Source organism: Argiope bruennichi, chromosome 9 (assembly GCF_947563725.1).
Source record: "Argiope bruennichi chromosome 9, qqArgBrue1.1, whole genome shotgun sequence".
NCBI lineage: Eukaryota > Metazoa > Arthropoda > Arachnida > Araneae > Araneidae > Argiope > Argiope bruennichi.
Window position 1 is genome coordinate 74182097 of NC_079159.1, and position 11751 is coordinate 74193847.

Below are 11751 nucleotides of genomic sequence, written 5' to 3' on the forward strand. Positions count from 1 at the left end.
CTTCTGTGATGCAATGGGAAAACACATAGTAATATACTAAATAAATATACAGTTGTGGTTAATATGTAAGTGAGGAAATATTATTTTCCACTTTAAATAAAAACCAATATCAATTAAAATGTGCAAAATTAGCATGAAACTCATCTCATTATAAAAATGTAAAGAATTTTGATGATTTCAAATCTAGACAATACTTATTTCTAATTTTTTTCCACTTGATATGTTTTTTAAATCCGATTTTCAATTTGAGCAATGGGCATATATTTTTTTTTCTTTAATACTAAATTAGGTGCAGCTGGCTTAATTATTGTGATTTTAACTGCACTCATTGTTTGGCACTGTTGTAAACTCAGAGGAAGACCTGAAAAAGCTTATTGTAAGTGCTTTTCTATTTATTGGTTATTCTTTATTTGTGCTGCAGAGTGTATGAAACTTTTTATGAAAACTTTTGTGCATTATTTTTTACTCATCATTGCAGGTCTTGATAATTCTAGTCCTGATGACAGTTCTATGAAACAAGGAAATGGAACAATGCTCCATAGGTATATTCTAAATAATTTTTTTCTTGTTATTTAAAAATGTGTTAAAATTGATTTAGTATTTTGTCACAATGTTTACTGAAAAGAAAGAATAGCTAAATGCTGTTTAATTATTCAATTCTATATATTTGTTCAATTATTGTTTATCCCTTTAAATTTGTATTCTTTGAAAATTATATTTAATAGATTATTTTTTCCAAAATGAAACTTAATTTGTATTTCATATGTAGAATATTTTATTATCAAATAAAATTTTATATAAAAGGAACATATTACTTCTCTTTTATGCAGTTTACAAATTTTTTTACACTGAATTTTAACAATAAAAGCAGTTTCTTTAATTATTGAAAACTCGTTAGGAATACGGAAAAATTTCCTTATTTAGCTAATGTTCTCTTTGTATGTAATACAAATTATATTGGAAAGTTTTATTCAGTGATATTTTTTTGTTTTTATTATTGTAGCGATTCTGTGGTATTTTTGGGTACAAAACCAAATCAAGTATCTACTCGCACAATTGGAATCAAAAATGATATCTGCCAATCAATCCTTACTCGATCACAATCTGTACCCTTAAAAGAAGGCAAAGAAGTGAGCATTTTTTTTATTGTTGTTTCATGCTTGTAAAAACTTGATTTTTTTTTTTTTTTGAATTTTGTATTCATTTCTTGAGGTTTGAAACTTTGTACTTGTATTACATCAATATGCACATGCAATATATCTCAGTAGATACATGCAATACATCTCATGCATATACAATAATTTAATATTTTTTAGAACTTTCTAATTAATTAGTTATTAATTAATTTTTCATTAAATACCAATAGAGCCATTAGGTAGTAAATTTGAGAAATAACAAAACCCAAAATAATTTTATTTTATTATTTGCCATGTTTGAAAAAAGCAAACATGTTATTTAATACAATAATAAAAATGTATTATTAATTAAATTTATTATGTATTATATAAATTGTACATAATGTAATTTTTATTATCACGTTATTATCATATTACATATATGGTGTCAGTCAAAAGCAGGAATTTGCCATTACAAGTAGAATTGGTTATTTCTTAAATTCAAATTGTCATCAAAACCTATAGATTACAGCCTTCTTTTAGATTATTTGTATGTTTTCAAGCAAAAATATTTATAAAAATTTTATTAACTGTTATTTTTAATGGACTTTCATTTAAACTTATTTAGCAATGCTTTCTTTTTGAATTTTTTTTTCAATTTCTTTGAGGTAATAGTAAAATTTTCATGATTGAGTTGTAAGAAACAATGCCTGCAAAAGAGGTTGAGCATGAAAAAAAAAAATAAATAAATAAATAAAATAAAATAACAGACATGATATAAATTGCAGTTTTTTGTATTTTTCTTTCTGTAATAACATTGTAATTATGAATTGTAAAATATCTTAATAAAAACATTCATATGTTTTAAAATCGATTAAGTTATAATAATAACTATTTATTAAAAGATCTTAGTTAATGTATTAACATTGAGAATAAAAAAAAATTTATACATAATTGTGTAGTTATATTTTGAGTTATGGATGGATGATTGAGTATAATTTACATTACACACAATGAAAATGTTTTCTGTGTCCAAAAATACAGGAAAGCATTTTGAAAAGCTCAGTATAAAATTTTAAATTAAAGGATAATATAATGTAGATTATTTTATTTTTAAAGAATTTGTTGCTGGTCTTAAAACACTAACAATTTAATTCATATATAAGGAAGTCTAGAAACAATAGTTTAAAACAATTGAATTAATGTGCATTATTTGCAAAAATGTTTTTAATTCACATTTAAGATCATATTTAGGATATAATTTGTTTTAATGTTTAGAGTGTCTTTTTAAAAGTTTATTTAAAATATAATATTTTTATTAAAATAATTTTTTTTAATACAAATAAAAATAAAATAGATTTTTATTGTTTAAAGTGATAATTATTCTGTCTCTGAAAAATTTATAGTCTAGTTTTTGATCCCGTTTGAAGTAACGATTGCTATCCATATAATCGAAAGAAAAATTTGTTTCTAAGAAAGTGTTTTAACTAACAAAGTGTATGCGTATTATTTTTATTTAATTGTGTTTTAAAAATAATTATTTTCTGGTCACTGAAACACTAGTGTCACTTTAATTTCTTAGTTGTGTGAACTTTTATTTCCTCATAGTCTTCACATTGTACGGTCATGAAAGACATGGCGTTTTCACTTAGAAGTAACCCCGGGGGTGCTCTAAACCCCCAAAATTTTGGATCCATTGCGCATGAGCAGTACGGATTTTGCTTAATATTCGGTCAAATCAATGTCGGATCGATACCATAGAGTTCCTATGGGTCTTGGGATGTCGATGACGTCAGCTTCCGGTCAGACGGGAGTTGTTATATTTTGGATTCTATGCAACGTAGAGACGAGTGCGACACGTCTAAACACTCGTCTCGATGATTAGAGTCGAATGACATTTTTACCGAAACTCTGGTCTCGATAGGTTCCGAGATCAGGTCTCGAAATTTACAAATTCGAGTTGCATTGCATTTGCTGGTACTTGCTTGGATAGTACTTGTCGAAATGCACTTAACGATACGAGTTTCACGTTGCTACTCCGAGTGATTCGCGAATTACGGACTCTCAAAGTTGCAAAAATTTGAATTTTCGAGCGAGGTTTTTGACTAGTTTTTGCAAAAATACACTCTACTCGATGTCTTCTATCAAACGATACCACATTTGCGTCGCTTACGTTGTTAGGAGCCTAGAACCGAAAACAAGAACGGAAAAAAAAAAAAAAAAAAAAAAAAAAAACATGATGTTGTTTTAGTTGGGGGGGGGGTGAAGCTTGAAATCGCGTTGACTATGAATAAATCATAAATGGGGTGTCCTAAGCTTTCTCCCGATGAAGACTTGCAAAGAGAAAAAGAAAGGGAACGAAAGAGCAAGCAGAGGCCGGAACAAAACCTGCAATCAAACCTTCAGGGACAAAACCTTCAATCCACAAAAACGAATGAAGAAAATTTAAAATTAGAAGCTGATCGAATTAAACATGAACGTAAAATAGCTTTACAACGAGAACGAAGAAAGCGTAAACGTATGCAGTGTGTTCCAGATTCTCAATCGCAACACTCAACTTCAAACACAGAACGTTGCGATTGAGAATTTGGATTCTGAATCACAATCGTCAACGTTCAACGCAAAACGCCTCCGTTTCGATTCTGAGTTTCAAATATCGCTTTCTAGCTCTAAGCAATTCATTGAAAAAATGTTCTCACATGATAACTTGAAATTTAAGATAGCAGAATTCAATTTTTTTTCTTATTTTATCTTTATTTGATTTGTAAACTACGTAGATATATAAACAATATCCTTCTTTAGTTTTCAATAGTGGAAAAAATCATGTGATCAAATAATTCACATAAAACATTGAAAACTGTTTCAGTTTCATTTACAACAGTGAAATTATTGTTGTGAAACATACTTAAAAACGTGTTTAAAGGTTAATTAAATCTAAAATAAAGAATTTTACAGCAACTAAGTGGCATCATTGGATTACAAAAATTATTTTTGTAATTTAAAGCAGTGTAAAAATCATTTTTGTGCTAATTTAAATAAATAATGTATAAATGCATAGATAGATATAGATAGTAGATATATTTATAGTATTAGTAGATAGTAGAGATATTTATACATAGATTTTCGATTAATGAACGCTCTAATATATAAAATTTCTCTTGTATACATAATATTTCTAATTCCATTGTCTGAGAGATAAAATAATTTTCGCATCTATCAATGTAAGAAATATTGAAGATAATAGAAGATCAAATCTTCATATAATGTACCTTGGAAGTTGCAGAATAGAATGCTAGCTTTGATACTGACTTTTTCATAAGATTGAAATCTCACCGCTTGCATTCAATACCTTTCATATGTCTTCAAAATAAGAGACGATATTAGATTATTTGGTTATTATGCATGTGAAAAGCTTTTTTCTATTTAATTAAAAAACTGGTGATCATAAATAAATTATATCATGGAATGTTATTACTGACAAAATTGTTTCACATTTTAGAATGATAAATAAAAAATAAACATTCTTTAAAATTATCTTTCTGAATTCATTTCTATATTTAACATTTGACTTTCCTATAGTTGCCAAAGGTTAATCCTGTCAGCAGACAGTTTTCTAGAAAGAGACCTGTCAGTCAACCTGTTCATTTGCCCGTCGCATTTCAGCCAGGGTCATATTCTCCTAAAAGAGTTCACCCCCAAAATTATCGCCATTTAGAAGATCCATCTTTGGGCTTACCTAGCATACCTGAAATGGCATTCAGAAGCTCTGATATTATTCAAGATGCACCTCCACAAAACCTGTATGCATCTTGTAATGGTAAGTTTAAGTGGAATTTGTAACGCTCTTTAATAGTTATGAATTTCTTGTAAAGTCCATCAAAAGAGTATTCAAATGCTGCCTGTTTCTCTGAATCTAATTACTACATATTAAAATCGATATTAGAAAAGTGGTCTTTAAAATTGTATGCACTTTTGTTTGTACTTGAAGTCGCAATCGTATTAAAATTCATATTAACTCTATTTTTTTTAAATAAAAAATGATAATGCAAAATTTAGAATACAAATTCAAATTCTCCAGAATAAATTAGCTTGCATATGAATATACATGGTGATTCAAAACTTATCGTTCAAATTTCGTGTGGAGGTAGGAAATACATCAGGAAACAAAGTATGTCCACAAACGTCATCTGCATGTACAAAATGTACTGAAGGCAATACAAGGAAACAGTACAGTTAGGTGGTAACGAATGTACTTTTATTCCAACTAGATAAAATACATGTTCACAGTAGGTCCTCAAAATTGTGACCATTTACACAAAAACAGGATTCACTGTACCTTGCATTGACAACATTTTCAAAAACGTTGGCATATCACGAACAATACCTGCAAGTTCAGTTCACTGTCGACGAGGGTCTCGTAGATATGGTCTTCCAAGATCCAGTTCAAAAAGAAATCCATGGGTGATAAATCAGGTGGCCGGTGACCAAAGGATCGATCCATTGAGCTCCGAATGTTCGATTCAGATAAGCACGCGCAACAATTTTGCCATGATCTGGAGCTCTGTCATGTTGATACCACATATCTCGGCGGATATGACGTACGCTTTGTCCGTAATATGGTAGGCATTTTTGAAAATGCTTGGTGTCGATGCAATGGCATTGTGAATCCCGTTTCCGTGTAAATGGTCGCAATTTTGAGCACTTACTGGTGACGAATGCACTTTTACCTTATTGAAAATAAGATAACATTCATTGCCTCTTAACTTCACTGTTTCCTTGTGTTCACTTCATTTGTCCAAGTAGATGAAGTTTGCAGACATACTTTCCTATGTGAAATTGATTTCCTGAGAAGTGAATTGATCCTACAAAGATATATCCTGAGATATATCCACGAAATTTGAACGATTAGTTTTGAATCACCCTGTATGTAAAACTTTGCTATTCCAAAAAAACAGGTGAAAAAACTGAGGATTGCTATTGGAAAATTTGGAGATGATATGAAAATAAATATAAATAAAGCTTCCAACACCAATCCAATTTATATGTATTTAAAAAAGAATATATATTTAATCAAATAAAATACATTTTATTTGATTTTAATAATTGTAGACTGTGAGCAATGAGAAACGTTCATATTCTTTTTTTTGATAGACTGCACTTAATCTTTCTAATGTAGTGCTTTTTGATAAATGTTATATATTATTTTCAGCATTAGAAAAGTGGACTGTTTTTATACATCCCCAGAATACATTATTTTTACATGTTTTAAATGGGAACCATTGATATTTCTCACTTATCTCAAAAATATATTACAATATTGTTGTAACACTATTTCAAAAGTCTTGAAAAATATCAACAGTTTGTTTACAATTTTTGAAATAATTCAGGATATAAACGGGCATACATATACATAAGAATGACTAAGCAAACAGTACAAAAAGTAAATTTATTTACTGTATATATTCAAATTATTTATTGAAGTATATTTTATTAAAAACAAAATTTGATTTAAAAAATTGATTACTTGTGTCATAGCATCATTTCATAGTTCCTTCAAGTTCAGTATGATCTGTAAAGTATTTTGATATAGGTAATTGCTTTATCCCTTCATAAGATTTGAAACTGAAGTTTGTAATATTAACTAGTGTTAAAATTGAACTGGTGCTGAAAGGTAATGGCATGGCATATAATTAATTAAATTGCCTAGCTACTCAATAAATTATTTCTAAAATATTTAGCACAGGCAAAAACCTTCTCAATGGAGTTTTGAGTGGGATTTTTTTTTGACTTAGGGTTTTACATATATTTTTGTTAAATAAGAATAAACAAAATATTGTAGTTTGTATTGCATTTAGGTTAGCTCTATTCAGAGATATTTATACAGTTTTTCTTATTAATTTTTGAATAATATAATTGTTCTAAAACGAAATTCATGAAAGATGATAGGAACACTTTCCAAATCTGGAAATATCCAACTCATAATCACCTGCTAATATTTAGTGAGACCAAATTCTTGTTTTTTTAATGAAAATATTTCTATTTTCTCTTCTGAATTTTTATGTAACTTTCATTACCAATATGTACCATTTTGGCACAGTTATGAAATAATTAATTCTAGCATATTATTTTTATCTGTTTTAAGACATTCTTCAATGATAAACATTATTAAAAGAAACAAAGTTGGAATCAATTTGCTTCAGAAGCATTCACATGATAAACGTAATGAAACATCATAAATGAAATCTTATAAAATAAATTTCTTAGTTAAAATATTTAATGGAAGGAAAAAATTTTTTGAAGAAAAAAAAAAAAACCCTTTACAATCATTAATTTTATTACATTACTTTTATTATTTTCTTCAATAAAATGTAACATTTCAATTGGCTTATATATTGTAATTAGATATAAAACCTAAATCTGATAAATATAATCTTAACTTATATCAAGATATTATAAAGTAATTTTCATTTGCCTGAAAATAATAGGCTTATAGTAAAGTTATATTGAATAGCAAATTAAAAAAAAAAAATTGTTAGTGATTCAGTTTAGTATTAATATACATATTTTATCCATTTGCTTTGCTATTTTATGAGAGAAGATATTAGATTATTCTTTTTGGTAATGATATTCAGCTTCAGAGGATTATTAAATCAAATTCTGATCCTTATAAAGATAATTTGTAAAAAAAAATATATATATACTTTTAAATTTATTTACAAAACTATTTGTATCATGATTTTATTAATGATACTAGAATATTCTGATAATTTAATTATAATTCATTATTGTAATATCAATACTAATTCATTTAGAATAGTGCAAAATGTAGTATAAATGTATTAAATAAATTTGAGTGAAAAATAGGTATACTATAAGTACAAAAACCACTCCTTTATTTTTAAAAGTAATTTTGTATTTTTTTTGCATTTCCTTTTGAACTTTGTATAAAATATCAATTTTTAGTGACTACACTTATATGGCGATTTTAATATTTTCAGCTCTTGATGGCCCTTGTGTTTATAGTTCCTTATATACAACAGTCAGTGCTAATACTACCATGAAAACTCGTAGTCTACCTTTGTGGGGTCGCTCAAAACCAAGACCTCTTTCAACAGAAGATGATTTAAATGAATTATATGCAAAAGTAAGTAAAATCTCATAAGCCACTTTTAATAATTAATAATAAATTGTTAATTAATAGTTTAAGAGTTATTTAAACAAAACATTTTTCAGAAATATGCAGTTTTTATCAAAGGTACATCATTTAATTGTAGATTATTATGATTCAAAAACTGTAAATTGTTGTGTTTGTCATAAATATATTATAGACCTGAAAAAAATGTATAAAGGATCATTATTAAATTTTAACAACTACTATAATAGGTTTCAATCATTTAAAAATGTTAGAAGTTGAAATAAAAATGATTTGTACTAAGAATTACAAATTTTATAGCAGCCTCTTAGTTGTATGTATGACATAAAATGGAATCAGTTGTTAGTTTTTGCCTTCCAATAAATAGACTTATCCATTTAAATCTTAGTACAGGCACATAATAAAACATTGCAGGTTAGTCTATAATCTAAAGCTGTACAAAAACATGTTCTATATTTCTGTTTTACATATTCTGAAAGATTGCCTTGGTATGGGGGAAAAAAAGCAATTATGATAGATTTCTATTGATTAAAATGCTAAAATAATTTAGCTGCAAGGAAAAAATAGAGTCAGGACACTCATTGTAGTGCACAATAGAGCTTCAAAGCAATAGACTACACCATTGAAACGATCAACAAAATTCTGTTCTGTGTTTTCCGTAGCATTTGTAACTCGTATAAAATGCTATTGTTTCTATCAAAGACCCAATAAACCTTTCAAGTAAGTCACTATGTAGTATCAATTGTAATTATATAATTGCTATTATCGATTCTAATAAAATATATGGCAAAGTGTTCAGATTAAATTTCTGTAAATTATGAACATTCATTTCATGCCCTTAAAGTTACTTGAATCAATACAGTTCTTGAGCTTTATAAATAATATTTCTTTACATTTATACTAGTATTTTTCCTTATTTATTTTCTTATATAATGAAATCTTTATAATGAAATCTTTCTTATATAATGAAATTTTATGATGAAATCATAAAATTTCTAATGTTTTTACTGGAATCGTAACAATTTGTGTGGCTTCCTAATAAAAAAATGTGTAAATAACATCAAATAGAATTCCAGTGATATGCATTAATAAGGGCCATACCTGATTCAGGTAAATGACAAAAAAAAATTTTTGTTTCTTAAACTCAATGAACTGTTTCCTGTATATTAATTATTTTAAAAGCAGTATTGTTTATATTTTGTATATTTACACATTGTATTAAAATATCACTGCTTGAACAAACATATCATAGTCAGTGTTTTATTGCCTTTACTCAGGAAGATTCAATTTGGAGCAGCATTGGTCTCTATTGTAGCATAGTTATTTTAGATAATGTATTGCTGGGAATTAAAATGGCTTTTTAAAATAACAAAACTCAGAAATATTAAAAGTGAAGTAAAATTTGTAATTCATTACCTAGGTGTTTAAAATAAACAATTTTACAAATTTGTGCAAAAATATATCTTGTGGCATAAAATATCATATATAAATACTGTTGAAATTTTTCAGGTCAGTTTCAGCAAAAAGCGCAAGAATCGTATGCGGAGCGACAGTGCAGCAGCTATAGCCGTCAACAAGAGCCGTACCTCTTACTTAACTATTCCATTTACACACAAGGATACCGATTCACTGGTTGACAATGAAGCAGTAGTCGTGTATGATGAACGAACTGCTCTTTAGTCTTTTCACAAGCCAGTGTTGATCCGTCTCAATATTTTCTACTTCAACTTTCTCACTTAAAAGTTGATCAATGTATTTTCTGGATAATTGCATTTCTCATACTTAAATATCATATTGTAGTATAAACATAAGTTTAGGATGGAAAGCCGCTGTGGTATTAAGGCATTTTTTTAGAAAAAGAATATCATTTTGTTTTTAATACGGCATGTTTTGTATGCTTTTTTTCCCCCAAGATACATTTGAGTGCATCACTGTTTCTTTCCTGATGTATCATTTAAAAATATTTCTGTATTTTTTGGGTCTTCTGATATACTTAACTAAATGAGCCTAAAAATGTGACTTAAAAACTTTTATAGTCCTTTTTTAAGCTATATTTTAATACATGATGATTTGTATTCATGTTGTAAAGAGAAAGAATGGATATTTCTAGGCTATTTTCAGTGAAGTAGTTTTTGATGTGAGCTTTTATTAACATATATAGTTATACTGCAACATTTCTTAAAAAATTCATCTAGCCATTTACTATTTGTAGATAAAAATCTGTGATATTACATTTATTACAAATCGGTGTCAAAATTTGCATTTGTTTCTGTGACTTTTATACATAACTGATAATATTAAATTGAAGGGAAAAAATCAAACCAAATGTACATAATTTATGTTGACATCTGTAATAGTCACACGCAATAAAATTATCAAATGTATTCTAAAAGTATGAATAACATCAATCTTCATCAAATGTAAATAATTATTAGCTAGCATGTATTTGTACTAGTCTGTGGTCTTGGCTTCATCTATGTGATGTATTGGACTGCGTCTTTTATTCTTAATAGTTAGAGTTGAAGCCTTTTGTACCTCTCTCTCTCAAGTACTCTGCATAGCACTAAATTATGAAAGTTATGCTATAAATTGTGAAATAACTGTAGAAATATGCAAAGCTCTCCACCACTTTTAACTGGTAGAACAAATCAAAATGGTTGATAACTTATATATAATTGTCTTTGAATGCTAACAGTTTTTATCAAGTGTTAATACTGAGTTAATTAACTCTACTTACTGATAGTTGCTTGCATTTAGAGAATCTCATTTTTTTTGTGTACTTGTAAATCACAGGACTTTGTAAGCACTTCAAGATTTCAGTAAAGATTTTAAAATTTTATGGATTTAATTGACAGCACTTATTTTAATTTTTGGTAGAAATACTTAAGATTCTGTAACATGTAAAAGATGTTTACTGCAGGTCAGTTATATATCTACAATTAAATCTGTTCAATTAAATTCAGAGTGATTTTGTAATATTTAGAAATAAAAATTATACATGTAAAAAATTGTACTTGTTTTTTCTTTCTAAAAGATTGTTATTAAAAAGGTTATATCGTGTTCATAAAATTATCTATTTCCTAATCATCAATTAATCTTAAATGGCAGTAAATCATGTTTCTTTTAATGAAGTAGTTTCTCTTTTGCATTCTAATTTAGAAGCAAATTTATTTTTCCCAAGATGACAAATTTTAGTTAGTAAGCTTAATGCACCTAAGTCCAGGTAATCTTTGTGAGAATATTTGTTTTTTTTCTTGAAATCAGTTGACAGTGGTTTTGTATCCTTTTAAGTTATCTTCATAAACCTTTGAGAATTTGTGAAGTTTCAGCTTTAATTGCCCATCACTAAAACCAAAATTCTACATTTCATAATAGCTTTAAAAATGTATAATCTTAGTGATAAAAACGATTTATAAGGAAGGTGTGGTAAAATTTATTTTAGGTACATTTAACTGTAAGAATTAAAAATTGACACATAGTAGG

The 11751-nt window shown here is 27.4% G+C and overlaps 1 protein-coding gene across 2 annotated transcripts in view; it reads left to right on the forward strand.

Moving 5' to 3' along the window:
* Positions 1–11233, forward strand: part of LOC129985161 (uncharacterized) — a 63609-nt gene extending 52376 nt beyond the window's left edge. For both annotated transcript variants that reach the window (XM_056095086.1, XM_056095087.1), the window contains exons 3-8: positions 290–376; positions 479–542; positions 1004–1130; positions 4695–4932; positions 8114–8259; positions 9778–11233. In XM_056095086.1, coding sequence (XP_055951061.1) covers positions 290–376; positions 479–542; positions 1004–1130; positions 4695–4932; positions 8114–8259; positions 9778–9948 — 833 coding nt within the window. In that variant the 3' untranslated portion in view covers positions 9949–11233. The remainder of the gene's footprint in view (positions 1–289; positions 377–478; positions 543–1003; positions 1131–4694; positions 4933–8113; positions 8260–9777) is intronic.
* Positions 11234–11751: the final 518 nt, after the last annotated feature.